Here is a 17238-nt window from a genome sequence, read left to right on the forward strand (position 1 = left end):
TAACAAACACAAAGTATTCAAATATTATACCACCATTTGTCATCTGCTGAGGCGACAGTATTTAGCATTCAGCCCTTTAACAAAAGCCATGAAACAAAAAAAATGTAAACTAACTTTCTTATCTAACTGTGGTTTTATGTGGGTGATAATAAATGAAAAGCGCTTCTCAGACCAGCCAAAATGAAAACTATGAAACATAAAAAAGACACGAGTCTCTTGTCTTTTACTTAACACAATACAGCTTTTAATGACAGCACTGTACAACATACGCATTCCACAGATCTAGTATATTCATGACTAAAAGTAAAACAGTCTAGAATGGGAATTGCATGTACTGAATATGGTTAAAATTATAAACACAAGAGAGCAGAAGTGTTACATGGATTGTTAAAACTGGAAAAAAAACAGAACAGAACAACACAAAATACCCAATACATTATTGATGAGTCAGTAGATTATTTCATTTCAATTACTTTAACTGTGGTGCATTTTTAATTTTTCCATGACTTTTAGCAGAAAACCATTTAGGTTATTTGTAGACACATCTTCTGCAAAAGGACAGGTAGTTATTATAATTTCATGAGCAAAATAAGCAAAGAGAGAAAAGAGAGCCTGTTTAACTCTTTCCTTATGTACAGAGTACAAAAAGAACTCCACTCCAGCTTCAGACTGCGGGGAACCTCACAACTGCTGTCAACTGGATAAGAAAGCCAGCAGACGCAAACTGATCTGCACCGTCAAGTACCGTCATCACTTAGGTCCATTCTGGACATGTGCGTCACTCATAGGAAGAGGAGACTTCTAAGTAGACAGCTTGTAAACAAATAATGGACACTTACTCATGCCAGTAGGGGTTGGCTGTTGAACGATTCACGGTTTCACTCAGTTTTGTATTGTTATGGCCTCAATTGATTTTTTAAAAAACGCCACCACTACTTTTCTATATGATGCTGTAAATTCAGAAAAAACAAACTTGCGCTTTTTTCTTTTGGAGTGCTGGACCTTAATGCGCGTTAGTTAGTACATCTTCACAAACATTTAAAAATGTACTATTAATTTAGACTAACGTGTCAAGTCACATTCAAGTTTTGCAACATGAGAGATGTTAATACCTGTCTAGGATTTCTTCTCACTGTGAACCAGTGAGAACCGGCAACAAAACTACATTATGTCTAATAATCATATCAGTACACTACCACTGCTTGCTAGCATAATAATCTCCTGCTATATTTTTTTTAGATTTCTCCATTTATGTTAGAAGAGGAAGAAAGCTTAGTTTAGGCTATGATCAGCAACACATTATCGATAATAGTGCAAATAAATCAAGGTCTTAATTTTTAATCCTGTGATAATTTATTATCTGGTGACACATACCATACATTCAGTTGGATTACAGGGAAGATTGCTTGTGGTCCAGCTTGCAAATTAAGAGTAATTATTTCCTCTCCTGCACTTGTATGTTACTCACAGCTAAAGTCACTTATAGGGGTTAACATCAAGCTTAATTAAATATTAAAGTGTGTCTGTACCTGCTGCTATTGTTGCCCCTTAGAATAAGATATAACCTATTTTTGACAAGTTTTCATCTTTCTCCATGGAAGACGCTACATGAAACCAAATCAGTCGCAAGGAGGAGGGTAATGAATAATCTATTTCATATTCCAAAGGCACCCGCAGCTCCAAGAGGGAGAAAAAAAATTCAACCAGATGATAGTGAGAGTCTGCCAAGGTACCACATGACACAGCTAATGTTTAAATAATAAAAAAGGGGATATAAACAAATCATTAGCCCCCCTAACAGTTGTTTAATGCAATTTCTTAATGAACATAATAGCGGGGACTAATAATGAAAGAAAATAAAAACATCTAAACGGGCGCCAAGTTGTCGGTGATGCTCAATTATTTCCTTGTCAAGTTTTTATGATTTAATGAGCTCCTCTGGGACTGACGGCTGTCAGTCAGTCGTGACTTTTTGACACCATTACAACTTCAAATACAGCAGCAGCCACGCTGTTTTCCTTGGATTTGAAATACTGAAATGATCTGACAGGTTGAGAGAGAAAAAAGTACAGCATGCACACACACTCGCATACTCTCGCATGCACACACACACACAAAAAGCCATTTTTTTCTTTATGGGGCAGACAATCTCTCAATGCTGTAAGGTAATGAAAAACCAATCACCGAGGTCATTATCTGATGAGGTTTCTCATACTGTCAGGATTTTTTTTCTTCTTCTCCTTTTTTTCCCTATATTATTCCTCAACTTAATGATACCTCTCAACGGGTTTGCCCCGCATGGGATGGACAGAGCTGCACAATTTTGTTCGCCATTAATTTCAGCCTTTGAAGCTTGGTGCTCTGAAGCTGCAGCAAAGAAAGCCCCCCACTAAGCTGGTTCCAAAATAAGACAATCCGGCCTGCCTTAAACAGAATACCAAATGGCCTTTTTACAGCTGACGTCAGCCTGATAGCATTTTCTTTACATCCTTTGCAACCTCTTTACATATGCACACAATTCTGTTATTAAGTGTTTAAAATCTTAATAACTTTTTATTCAACTGCAAGATTTCATAATTTGGTACACCCCCTACTAAGTCTGCTTTCTTGGCTTGAAGACAGAAAAGGGGATTTGATCAGCAGAAGTATATTCTGAACGATACCCTTCTACATACAGGCTGCTGCCTCTAGACAGCAGGTTAAACAAATATGTTAACATCAAGCATCAGAAATAAAAGGAAATGAATGAAACTGCAGGGAGAGAAGAACAATGATGACACACTAATTGACAGGAAAATGGAGTCACGTTTGCAGGCATGATAATAAAATATGTTAATACACTCCTCTCTATTTTACACACAGGATAGTTACAATTTGGTCCTGTTACAGCTGTACTGTATTTAATTCCTCCTAATAAATATCAGTTAGGTCTCTGACTTTCTCCACCAAATGTACGTTTATATCTGTCTTTAAACAACACTTTGAAGAGTGAGTAGGATTATCAGGCCACATTTATCATTTAGTTCTTTCCATCCTTATTAAATAACCAAGTCAGCAGTTTTGTTTTGTCTGTTGGAACACACATACACATACAGTAGCTAAATGCTGGTACATGGTCACAGTTTTTTAAATGGAAAAACCTCTCACCTAAAAAGAACACTACACATAGTTGTTTTTCTTACCTAATTAAAAACATGGTAATCATGGGAAACAGACAATTCATTCATTAATAGCTTATTTACTAGCAAGGCAATCAGGCTATATCTGAGGGGAAACATTCTTTCTTAATTACACTGACCTTTGTTTGGGCTAAACTGCTTACAATTTCAGATCACACTAAAATGTCTGTATACTGAGAAGTGCATGAAACCGTTGCATTAAGTTTGATGGTGTTCATAAAGTACATGGGTGCTGACATTAATATTGTACATGATGAAACCCACCAAAATGGTGCATTATTTGAAGTCGTCTTATCTAAATTTTCTATGTGCAATTTAGACTGGGTACTACAATATTATTCTTATTTCGAACACACACAGACAAAAAAACTGGAAGAATTGAAACGTACACACTAGTCACAAATACAATCCACAAAACCATAGACAGGTTCCACTGTTCACTGATCACTCTGTACCTTTCAAAATTTCTCAGGCCTTCAACCACCACAGCAATTCTTTCGGTAAAAAGGATTCCATGCAATGATAAAAACTACAACATTTCCTTAACTGCACTTGCACCTGAGTCAATGTGTGCTTAGGAGGAAAGAGTTCTGTCAGTGCAAAAGAATGATTCATGTGACCAATTTGTCCTAATTACTCCGAACGAATGCTTTGTCGCTATTAATCACACTGGGATTTGAGACGAATCAGTGTCCTCTGACAGAAAAATAAATAGCCAGCACGATGGTGAAAAGGATGATAGCCCCCAGAACAAACATCAGGACACGATTTTGGATGATTCTGTAGGAAAAAAAAAGAAAAAAGTTACTAATGGATAATATGTATGAAAATCCTTCAAGCACTCCCTATGGCACAAAACATCAAAAACTATTGTTTCAGTCTTGCAATAATAATAATAATAATAATAATAATAATAATAATAATCTCTTTTAAAGAACGCTGTGAACACAATATAATTGCAAACATGCTACAAAGGATATGACAACCTGAAATTATACAAAACACTGCACATATTAAAACATACAGTACAGTATAAACACAGCCAATGCATTGGTACTTAGTAACATTTGTATTTGCCAAAATACGAATTTAAAGAAAGTTTAAAATGTAGATATAAAAATGTCAACAAACTTACAGTCTCTGAAGGATAGCCTTTTGAATAACCTAACTACACATTATTTAAAATATTATGGTATCATATACCAACACTATCATATATAATAATTATATATATAAAATATATATATATATTTAAATGTTTCTTCTTATGATTATGATCAGGATATTTTTTAATGGCATGACTCAAAAGGATTAAGTACACACCTTTTAAAAGAAGGAAAAAAACAAACCCATAAGGAAATATAAAACCTTTAAAATGAAGCAGAATGAACAACAGTCACTTCATAGTCATAAGATTAAGGAGCGTGTCTTTCAAGGTCTTAAACAAAGTGTCTTTTGAGGCGTACATAATTAGACATGCAGTACAGTGTGTGAGTTACAACAAGCATGGCATTAAACTTCCTTTACAAATATGACTATCAAAAAAGTTAATTCAGCACATGTCCTGTATGCCTTTTAAAACAATTACTTCAACAAACTGTTTGGCTAGGAGTGGAAAAACAAATTTGACCTACAATGAAAACAAGTACAAATGTTAATTTAAATGTAAAACTAAAGTACACCAAGATGTAAATCATACCTCAAACATTCATTGAGACAGTCATTACCACTTTTATTAATAAATATATGTAAAGCATTTTACACTCAACATGTAATAACTATTTCAATTAAGCTTGTCTTGAGAGGCAAGATCATTCCTCAATCGTTCACAGAACGCAACACACAGACTCACAACAAATGTGGCTAGGCTTGTAAGCCTCTTCTTTTACTGTACCATGAAAAAAAGTACTTCATCTAGTCCCTAGGAATATTAAAATCAATGAATAACTAATGGAATTAGCCCAAAAAACAAAGTTTCGTATATTAAATACTAGACACTAATTTTTCCTTAAAATAAAAAAATGAGACCTTTTAACCAAACAAAGGTCCTAAATGACAAAAAAAGCATGAAATTACGCAGTTATTCCAATGACACACTGAACAAATGTTGTCTCCGGAGCTTCCTTGATAGATTACAAAATTATCACACTTGCTGACATGCCCTGGTAAAAACAGCACCCGTGTCCACTCTCTAAGCAGGAGATGAATGGCCTAAGTTATCACCATTCATCACTCATACACTGGACACTTACAGCTTATCCTTCCCTTGCTCTTCCTAACACAAAATGTTACAGTGTACAAAATCTTGCAAGTCCTGTGTCAGCCATTATAGGATACTTTCTAACAGTCTGCTACAAGTTAAGAATGGGCTTCATGGTTTGTTTGTTTTTTAAATGAAGTTGCTCGGGAGTGTCTTAATGCATGGTTTGATTGCTTCTCTCAGCTTGGCAAGGTGTTTATTTAAAGTAAACCCCTTGTAATTTGAAGTAAAACAAGCAAAACGGAACAAAGCTGGACTTGTCACTAGTCTCGGATGAGAATGAAAGACGTTTTCTGGGAGGAGACATTCGGAAGTGTCCAGACAGTACTACACCACCCCCAGCAAAACTTGTCTAAAGTCTAAAATGTAAAAGTAAAAAAAGGAAATAAAAAAAGAAATCAGCATATGTTACAAACCCACTATCTCCCTGATGTCTCTTTAATCTTCATGCATTATTTAGGGTGATTATTTCCCAGAGATGCCAAGTTTTATGTGTGGTGAGGTCCTGCTGGTACCCAATTTTACAGCTGAGTGGACTGCTGTGCAGGGACAGGAAGGGACTGGATCCCCCTAGGGTGAAGCCATTATTTAGGAGCCATTTTGGGATTTTAATCCATATGTCCAGGCAGAAACCGTTTGATTAAGCCTCTAATATAGTACCAGTTATCACTATAAAATTCTCTGTAAAAGGTGGGCAACAACTTCAGTGCTAGGCAGTAGGTACTGCTCTCTCTCTCATCCCTTTAAAGGTACAAGAACAGCCTTAAAGGTGGCCTGTCATTTAGAAGTTTCTGTTTACTGTATACCAAAGCTGCTTCTCCTGTGGAACAGCTGTGTCAAGCCCCTGTTGATACAGGGCAGTTAAATGGGATATAATGTTAATAAAATTAACAGAACAGCTTACCAGTAGGGCATTTGTTTTACAGCTCTCAAAGGACCTAGGAAGAATATCCATCAGCATCACACTCATTTAGGAAGATGATTTGTATGTTTTTGTTTTCAAAAACCTTCTAATCCTAGATAAACAGGAGTAAAATCTGTTGCAATGAAGAACATATCAGCTTTGTTCTCTTTTAAATTCTGAATTATAATATTGGAAAGCAATCCACTTGTGTTTTGGGTCGCTTGTTCAATGTTTCAGCCTTAACCCCCCCCCCCCAAAAAAAAAAATCAAAGCTCTCCCCCTTTACTTATGCAGACCACAAAGCACAGCTGACAATTCTGGAAAATTGTGCACTTAATAATATTAAGTCCAGTCACTTTGACAGTGACCATCTGTAGCTCAGAGGCCCAAAACACTAATGGAAAAAAAATCCAGTGCTGAGGACTTAGATCTCCTCAGTTTAAAGGCATATACATATACACAGATGGATACGCTGAAAAAACTTAGAAACATTTATTATCTATGTAATCCCAACCAATTAACTCATTTAAATGTGATATTATGGGAGATTATGATGTTTTAAGAAAATGTCAGAGCTCATATTCCCTATTCTTCTCATTACACACTGCATATAAAATGACAAGTGTGAAAACTCATGTGTGGTAGAACACATGTACTTATATGAATTTGCAAAGGCAATATCAGCATGAACAATACACACACAGGCTCACTAGTGTCAATCACATGGCCTCAATACAATGACTTTGTGAAAAAGAGAGGGAACAAGTGCTGGATAGGAACACTGCACTATGAAATCACTAAGGCATTCAGGGCCATCCAATCGGCATCACTACATTCCACTAGTCCTTCCACACTGCAACCAACACAGACTTAGGTATTGTATTTACAGAGTCAACTACAGAGCTGACTTTTTCAGAGAAACCACCTGAGGGACTGCTTCCACAACTTCATAGTATGGTCACTTAGACCCAAATTGTATTATTTTATTCTATTACCATGCTTGTCTCCACATGGCCACAGGATTGTGCAAGGCTTTCTGAATCAATGCGGGATCAGTTTTATGCAATGCTTTGCTGTAAAGTTAAATCTCATCCCGAATGAGTGTCTGCGGGCTCTGTAGATGTGGTTGGCTTTCAATGTCTCTGCCATACCATGAGCTCTAAAGTAGGGATTTCTGGCTTGAATGAACTACTTGACCCATGCCATGTGTATCTTTCATGCCACAACATTGTTTAGAAAAGATGGAATGATTTCTCAGGCAAAAACAAGAAAGAATTGTAAAAATAAGCCTAACTTGATCCTGTCTTAAACTGAATTTTGAATCTAGTATTATAGTTCTAAATCATTTAAATGTATGTACAGAGAACTTATAGCAGATGAATCTCTGCTTCCAATCAAGCTGTTAAAACTTATTCCAAAATAAAAATACAGATTTTGTCACTACCTTTTGACACTGCAATAATACAGTACCTACTGTACAAAAACAATGTGCCTCCAGTGCATACTGTGTAAGAGTTGTACACAAATACCCAAACCAACTTAATAGGGCATTCTGTAAACAAATAATGTTGGAATTCACTATAGCCTAAATACACTGTAGATAGATTTCAGTTTTAACTTATTTTCCAATGATTAAGCAATTCACCGTTAAGTGATTAAGTAGAATTTCCATTAACTTGATTTTGTCACAGGGAGCTTGTTTATATAGTTTGTCTTTGATATGTAACTCAAAGAAATTTAGAAGAAAACCTGCAGTTTTTATTAAAACTGTATTTAAACTCAAAGGATTGCTTTTATTTCAGGTATCTTGGATCTCCTTAAAAGTCCTTTCATATAAAAAAAAACAATAGCATTGTTGTTATTAAGATAACTCGGCAGTCAAGTGGATTAATCTTGTATCAATGCAGTGAAGACCCTCAGACTCCTGCCTACAGTAATATAGATTAATATTCCTGTAGTTCAGATGGCTTGACAACCATTTCATAGGTAGAAGGAGGGCCCCAAGGCAGCCCTAATGCTAATTTAAAAGGGATTAAAATGGAGTAATACTCTCTTAAGCATGTTTAAATAGATATAAATGTCGTCTTTGACACTCTAAGCTTTGCCCTAACAGTAAGCAGAATTAACCTTACTCCCCAAAAGCCATGACTCATTCCTCAGTTTTAAACATCCAAAGAGGCTAAACTGGCAATCCACTGTTATGGGTTTTAACCTGTACACACCACGTTTATTAAGTGAGGCTAGGTGTGTGTTGCTTTATTAAAGCTGCTGCTCCAGTTTTATGCCCATCACTGGTGACTTTCTCTGAGGTTGTTGGGGAGTACCACGGACTTATTTATAAGTTTTCAGTTCCTTTCTGTGGCCTTGTCTTTCTATTGCTGGTTTACAACAAAAAAAGAATCGGAATGAGTACCCTGCTGTGAGCATGTTATTTAAAATCTAACAAAAAGGGAACAGAGAAAGCAGACAGCCAATATCATACACAATACCAAAGACAATAACAACATTAAAATAATCTTTCTTTGAAATATCTAAACCCCCAAAATTAAACATTTAGAAATAGTGCATTAAAATATTTAGCCATCAAATGCATCGAAACCCCAAATGTCAGTTACACCATATAGAAGGAAAAGTGTTCTTTCTTTCTGTGAACGGCAGACGAGGAGAAGTATTACTATAATGGATCCCATGTGGTTAAGTATAGACAATAATAAAAAGTACAACTGAGACTCATAAAAAAAGTCAAAACAGCTGTATGGCGCATTAACCCTGAAGAATGAATTGCCTTTCACTATGTTTTTTCCTTAAAATTATTTTTTTTCTTAATTTAAGCATTATTTAACCTTTTTTATGCTTTAATTTACCGGTTAATTCAAATATTAAAACAATGGGTTATTTTCAGGATGGCAAATATTGAAATCTCTGCGGTCCTGTTAAAACATTAATAAACTACAATGTTATTACATTTCTAAATGACTATACACAACTTATTTCTGAAATTCAGCATGTCATAATAATATATTATTATTCCTAATAATAAAATAAACAGTCTCCTGAGTGGCTTGCTCCGGCTCACTTTGGGCTCCCCAAGCATCAACGTCAGAGGAGCCTGTCTGAAATTCCTCACTCCCATTGTGTGGGAACAGGGCTTGTCATTGTGAGCCGAGGAGCTAGCAATTTCAATATGGGGTGGATGTACGGGAAAGGAAATTCTTAAATTTCAAAATAGGATTAATAAGTAAAAGAGACACCCAGCATTGTGAAGATGTGTAAATGTGTGAATGAAGATTACAATATGAAGACAGGTATACAGAGGAGACAATAACAGAACACTTGACATTGTCAAATTCCAGCAATTTCACTGACTCCATCAGTTTCTATTTTCATTTCATACTATTGCTTTCGATTTTTTTTATATATATACAGTTGGGGCAGACCAACACAATGTAGCACCCAAGCCCAGCTGATGGCAAACCTGCAGCTAGCTAGGCCTGCCTGATGCAGCTTAGCTGTTTACTGACTGCACTACTGGAGCTCTGCTGCATGACATCACACACAGTGTGAGCAGAAAGCCATGGGAGATACAAGATTCTCAGAGAGAGCCCCAAGAAATATATTTGGTCATAAATTATTTTTTGGCACTCTTCCTTTATCTTTGTTTTGTGCCACTGCTCTGGGTTCCAGCTTTTGCCCATTGCTGATAATTCTGAACTAATTCAACTCCTTTTCATTTCTTGCTCTTCTTTAATACTGGAATCCCATCAAATAACTAGTGACAGGCTCTACCGGATCTTCCACAGAATCAAAAGATGATCTGTTGCGACTTTTTGGAATTTACCCCTATTAAGTCCTGGCTGACTTATACATAGATAGAAAAAATCAACATTTTTCTCCCATTGCAGAATCCCCCAAGAGTGATACATCTGGTTACCATGTAGAAGTAAAAGACGTTAAATGACATTGTTTGCAGGTGGTTGTGCGAGGTAGCTATCATGTTAAAAAGCCAGCCTAAGCCCTTTAAATGAAAACTCGTCACTGTTGATTAACCCAAAAGGCAACTCAACTTTACCCTCTTCTTCCCCCCAATAATTCTGCGTAGGACTTTGATGAAGTTGATGCGATAAAGTGCTTAGCATTCGCCAGGTCCAAGAAAGAGAAGAAGAGAGAGAAAATCAGCCCCATAAATCCAGCAGAAAATTGATAAAAGAAAAAACTCCCAAGTAAGGCCGTTTAACAGGGGAGGTGGTAGAAAAGAAATTCCTCAGAGACGGATAAAAATAATGAGGACTTTTCTGTCAGGAAAGATTTACAAAATCGTACCAGCGTTATTAAAATTTAAAATATTTTTTTTTCAGCAGTTTTTCAGCACCCCTTATTACCAGCTATAATGAGGGCAGCAATACACCTCCACAATGTGAAGGCTTGTTGTATGCAATAAACTCAGCTCCCCCCACCTCTTTCCCTCTTGGTCTAAAGGTAGAAGACAAGGGGTTTGACTGCTGCATGCTTACACTCACACGCGTACACACACACTCACCCACCTACAGTATGCGCACACATACAGAAGCTCAAACTGCTTCAGACAATAACACGTTGCGCACTCTGATTTTTTTTCTTCCACTAGGCCAATAAAACAAATAAAAATCAATCGCTGTCTGACCCGTTCAAGGAAAAAAAAATCCTGGGAATAAGTAGCAATGGAGCAGTAAAGAGAAAAAAAAAACGGGAAAGAAATGAACGTCGGAGGGATCAATGTATTCACAAATGGGTTGACTGATGGACAGCTTGCTATCCATCCACCTCAAAGTTGGGAGGTTGTTTAGAAGGTGTCGCAGCTAATCTTTCCTTTCTGCTTGTAATTTTAAGACTAACAAAAATGAATTTTTTATTAGTCTTTTTTCCCCCTTTTTTCTTCTTTCTCTAGAATGCTTGTACTTGTCAAGACAGCCTTTTTTTCTGTATGTGATCTGTGGCAAATCACTTGACAAACAGTGATACCTTTTATAAAAATACATTTAAAGTACATCAATGCAAGGTTCGATACATATGAATGAAATGAAATGAAATAAAATAAATCATCACTTCGTGGGCTACCAATTATCCAAAGCCAGCACACTGAACTGATTTCTAAAATTCTGGTTCTGATTGAAGACCTCCTGTTTCACACAAACATTTCACTTTTTTTTTATTTTGCAGCTCGTACAGGCTGCAGGCATCTATAATGCTTTAAATACATGGCTTTGGGGGGTTCCTAGATGTTCAAAGTTACCTTTTGTGTTACCAGCTGCACTAAAAAAATACATTTTTGCACGCAAGCTTGCAGTGCTGTATTCTCTATAAATAATAGACTACAAGAGACAGTAAAGTGGACAAAGTCATAGGCAGATTTATGCAGTCAGGTTGTAGGCAATTGCACCTGAAGAGGACTTTGATCAGTCAACAGTGGATAAATAAGATGTGAACCCAGTGCTATACCTGCATCTTTCTGATACCTCTAAATGCCTCTTCAATCTATACAAACAGAACCAAAGAGTTTGATATGTTACATCAATACTGTGAAAATCCTGAGTCTTATAATATTTCCAGTGCAAACTGAAGATGCTTCAGATGACAGAACAGGCCACCTGTCTCATCTCTGCATTGCACAACATGCAGGATCATTAGCTGTCCAGGAAAAAAGGCAAAGTATCATGGTACACAAGACACCTTTGGCCCTTTTACGGTTATTTACTAATTGATAAAATGCCAATATGTTATGTTTGACTTCTAATTCTCCCAAATAAATTCTAATTCTCCCAGGATTTGCGAGCATGGTCAAAAAATTACTCCTATGCCACAATATTAACACATTGCTAAACTGTATAAGATTATGGGTTCAAATACTTGGTAGTAAGACACTGTGTAGTGTAAAAATAGCACATTTATTTTTATATTATATTTAATATAACATGCTTTTCTTTTTTCTCATTTTAGTTGTGTTTTTTTATTATGAGTGTGCTATTGTACAATGCCTCTAGCTTGTCAATAATAACTAACAAAAAGAACAACTATTATCTTCACTAACACTGGTATTGGGGGTATAAAAGCCTTCTTGCAAAAGCACTCTGATAAGTTATCTAATTTCATTGCAAGGCGATCATTGCTATATCTTGATTGGTCTATGGTGGTAATATTTGCCCTAATTATATATACACACAAACGAAAAAGAAAAAAAGAAGAGGAGACTTTCAGCATGTGTGCAAGAGGTATGAATGACTATTTACTGGTACAAAACTTTTTTGGGGTTTTCTTTTTTGTAGTCTCTTTTTATTTTCCTTATTCTGAATCAATATCTGGCATCATTTAACATCATTTAAGATCCAGCAATTACTCCATTTAATCCACTGGTACTTTACAATGCTGTGGGCACTGTGTCTTGAAGGCGTTATTTCATGAGTATTTCATACTCATAAACAGCAATTAGAATGTCTGCACAAAATCACCAGAATCACACACACATCATTTACAGTCCTTATAATCAAATAATGTCTAATTTCTCCTTCAGCCAAATCTTATGTTTGCAGAGTAAGAAAAAAATCTGAAAAGATTTTTCTGAGTTTTATTTGAAACGTTTAGAGCCAGTCAGATTCTGTGAACAGAAAACTGACTCTACATGTCAAAAAGATCTTTTACGAGCCTCGCGGAAATGTATAAAATGAGCTCTGGAACAATCCTTTGCTGTACAAGTTCATACATTTTTTATTTGGCAGCTAACAATCTGACTAGCTGCCTAGGCTGGGACTGGGACCTTTGGTGAGAAAGGTGCTGGAGAAAAAAAAAAACACCTTGTTTAGTGTTGTTTGCAGCACTTTCTGGGATTTTCAAGAACTTTTGCCTACAGCACATTTTCACAGCTGTAGTCCCCCTTCACATGATATATGGGTGGCTTTTTTATTTTTCTTATTTTTATATATACAGATCACTACCTCTTCTGGCTCCCAGCCAAAGTGGTAGCTCCTCTCTTTTGTTTGATGGAAAGACAAGGGCCTTAGCCAACTTGAGTGCAGGAGACATTAAACAAACCTGGAGCAGAAGGTCTGAACTCTTCAATGTGCCTGCTCCACTGATTATACACCACAGTCCTTTATTTATTAACTTAAGATAAAGCCACTGCTTCCTAGCTGGAATAATGACTAGGCTCTACCTGTGCCATACGTTTTATTTGGTATCCAAAAGCACCATAACTTTACAATACAGTATTACTTTTATTATAAGATCATCATTCTAAAGGCTGCTGGTTAAATTGTGAAAGAAAATGTGAATCTCATTCCAAATAATACTGTACGTTTACTAAGCAACTTACTGCGCCTCTGATCACACCTTTGCGTAAAGCCAAATTTGGCGCACGGGCTAAGGAAAAGGCTGAAAAAAAAGCATTCTGATGGGTCTTATAAGAGTGGCTGATTAGCTCCTCTGGTTTCGATGTAAGAGACAACCACATTTCTCTGAGGGGGTCTGGTTCTGATCTGTGAAAAATTTACAAGCTGTATAAGCTTCATAGGGAAGCAGGCACCAATTGTCTCAAAGCTAGTAAATAAATTACTTGTTGAGGTCCTGCAAGTTAAAAAAAATCGAGGTTTCTTCATTAAGGCTACTGACTACAGGGGAAGAGCACATGATCAAAATGAAAAGGTGACTATATTTACTTCAGAGAATTTGCAGAGATGACATTTCATGGAATATGTCTACATTTTTTTTTCTTTACCAAAACACTACGGATCCTTGTCAACAAATGTGCTTTGAACTCCTTTGAAAATTATGAAAAGCACCAATTATATACTGTACTGCAGAGGTCTGAAGCCAAGGCTCAAGTCCATAACTGAGGGTGACCCAATAGGGGTGACAACAGTGTGATAATTTGTGGCTTCCATTCACAGTTGACAAAACAACATGCAGCCATTTACTATAGAAGAGGAATCTTTTACATACTAGGAAGCTACTGTGGAACAGCATTTTGAACTGGATTTAAAGAAGCTTGCACCAGGGAGGATCCCTAGACTACTGCTCAACAGCAGCTCATGTGGCAGGACTGGGTATCACAAGTGTCTGCTTTGCCTGTCCTCAAAAGCATACTTAGACCTTGCCTGTTGTCTGTGCCAGTTCAGCGTGTGAAAAGAGACAGCTGGTTTGATAATGTGACCACAATGTTTCATGGTTTCTTCAGGTCAGGAAAGCAGGAAAGGGTCTTGTGACTGCATGGCAAGTGATCCCTACAAAACTGTAGCATAACTGGAAGTAACTTACATGAAACTAAAATGAAAGAAACAGGGAAATGGTGTTGTTTTAAGAAGCACATTTAAAATCACAGTGCTTGTGTTCTTTAATTTTAATGTGTATTTTTTAGATTTGTACCTGAAGCACAGTATTTTTTCTATATAGTTAATAAACACAGATGGCTGAATTTCTTTCCATTATAAAATAAAATATTTACAAAAAAAACAGCAATGTAAGCCTAGGAACACCACAAAGTTAGTGTCCACTTTTCCAACTTTCCTAATTGAAAAAAACATATGATTTATTAGTATATGCTACTTTCATGGAAATTAGTTTTTTCAAATGTATTTCAAGTAACCTAAATATTGGGGTCACATTATTTAAAAAATTATTTGCGATGTAACCAGAGAAAGGATATAAAGGAATGGAACAAGTCTTCGACAGCATGTTAATCAAAAAATACATTTATATTCCTGAAAAGCATCCGTTAATTTTCTTTTGGCACACATAAATACACATAAATCCAGGTACATTTAATATATAACCGTTTTACTCTTGTTTTCTAAGGTTTGATATTTGATTTGGTAGTTCACAAGGGAAAAATCTCATGAGTATTAAGAAGCAGCAAAATAGTGGTGAACAATTGCTGCTATTTTCAGTGAGTGATCAGTGTACTAAAGATAGACATGTTTTTTGTGAAACCAGGAAACTCCATGATTCTAGGTAATCTATACACATTGTCAGACTATAGCAATGTGAAAAATCTGAAGTGCGTTATAAAATGCCTGCTATTAAATTTGTCATGGATTGGAATACAGTACTTAAGTCATTCTGAGTACCAGACAGAATTTTATGATGTAGAAAATGTAATATTAGCAGTGCTCCAGGATGATTGTGAATATTGCACTGTTTAAGGCAAAGAAAGTTGAGCATTATTTCTCACAATTTCAATTCATTGCTAAGATTTCCAACACAAAACCCAGTGCATTCCTTTCAGGACCAGCTGTGTATTATATTACCAAGGTTGTTGAAAGGGTGTAACACTACCCATGAAACCATAGGCCACTAAAACTATGATGTACATAAAAATTTATTGTTTGTTCAGTATTGAAATCTCATTAGGGCTCATAATTCATCGGCATGAGCTGGCCATTCGCTTGCAGCAAGCAAAAAACAAAAACGTTGACCTGCTGTACACGTCATTAGCCAAATCTGGGTGATGTGTTTTTTTATACAACTTTATTACGCATTTTAACTTCTCAGCCAGGTGTCTGAAAGGCTGTCATCGCTTGTGCAGTCTGTACATGGGTTGTATTTGTTTATTTTTCTTAATGTAAAACTGAATGTCTTTTTAAATAGTAAAATTAGAATAGAAGTGTCAATCCTGCCATCCTTAGTGCTATGAAGGGCAGATATAACATACAGTATGATTTGACAGTGTTCTGCCAGTCCTACATGTAATGTTTAAATATGAACACTGTTTCTCTGAAATGGCTCACAGTTATCACCACACTACTTGCATTTCAATTTAAATAGGTTTGATTTTGAAAAATCCAAACAAATGTATAAACAGCACAAAAACATCAAATGTAAAATACATAACACATAACAGATTCCATGACATAAAGCCATTTGTAGGTTTCTTTCAATTATAGGAGCTGTAAATGTTTGCTTTGGTGAATATACAGGCAGTGTGCTTGCTTTTTTTCTGTTGGGTTACAAGGTCATGGGCATTCCACAGATAACTATTACAAAAGGCACAATTGTTACACAAAGAACTAGTCAGAACTTTATAAACCTACAATTATCAAGACATTTCTCAATGTTTTTCTTTTCCCCAGCAAACTGCCAAACACTACTCTCCTAAAACTAGTCCCTTTAGACCTAATTCTCAAGATTAGGATTTTTAATTCTCACAGATTAGCTCTTGCATGTACACTGATTTAATACGATGATCTCTGCAAAAGTAAAAAGGCTACAAAAAGATAGCTATGAACCTTTTAATACCTTCTTATAACATTAAGATTTACTTACAATAACCAAATGTATACAATACACACAATATTTGTTAGAACAAAGTTTTCTTGCTTGTTTTAATGTGAAATGGGAGATTTAAAATTCTTTTATTCAATATTTAAGCACTGTCCCACTTCACATTTTACATATGATAATTTTTTTTAAATGGTATATTATCCATTCTCAATTATTTTTACAGAAAATGATTCTTCCTGTTATTTTACTATGTTTCCTAGTTCTGTTGAGATCTTTCTTTGATTAGTGGTCCCTCCTTACCTTACTATGTCATTCTTGACTAAATGTAACACTGTTCTGCTCTCGGTGCAAGGAAGCAAAGTGAGGAAGTATAATCTCTCAGTGCAGCACTCTGTTGCTCAAGTGTTGAAGATTTCACAAGCGCACTGTCTCTCAAACTACATGCCACTTTTCTAGTAGTCCCCTGCCTTGTTCATTTATGGACTAGGAGAGGGAATTGCTCCTCGGAAGATATTCTCCCACACCCTGTGTAGGCTTGTACCACTTGCACCTACAGTACTGTTATTCGTCTGAGCAATAACAAAAGTCTTTTTCAACACTTTGTGGGTTCCCACTGTATATGCACAAAGGTCTTCCCGCTAGTCTAGGGG

General features: G+C 36.1%; 1 protein-coding gene across 4 annotated transcripts in view; it reads right to left on the reverse strand.

Moving 5' to 3' along the window:
* Positions 1 to 216: 216 nt before the first annotated feature.
* The window catches only part of vti1a (vesicle transport through interaction with t-SNAREs 1A), a 180614-nt gene continuing 163592 nt past the window's right edge, over positions 217 to 17238 (reverse strand). For 2 of the 4 annotated variants that reach the window (XM_015347644.2, XM_006630772.3), the window contains one exon: positions 217 to 3959. In XM_015347644.2, coding sequence (XP_015203130.1) covers positions 3866 to 3959 — 94 coding nt within the window. In that variant the 3' untranslated portion in view covers positions 217 to 3865. The remainder of the gene's footprint in view (positions 3960 to 17238) is intronic. The other 2 variants (XM_015347645.2, XM_015347646.2) reach the window with 1 other exon arrangement.

Source organism: Lepisosteus oculatus, chromosome 4 (assembly GCF_040954835.1).
Source record: "Lepisosteus oculatus isolate fLepOcu1 chromosome 4, fLepOcu1.hap2, whole genome shotgun sequence".
NCBI classification, from domain to species: domain Eukaryota; kingdom Metazoa; phylum Chordata; class Actinopteri; order Semionotiformes; family Lepisosteidae; genus Lepisosteus; species Lepisosteus oculatus.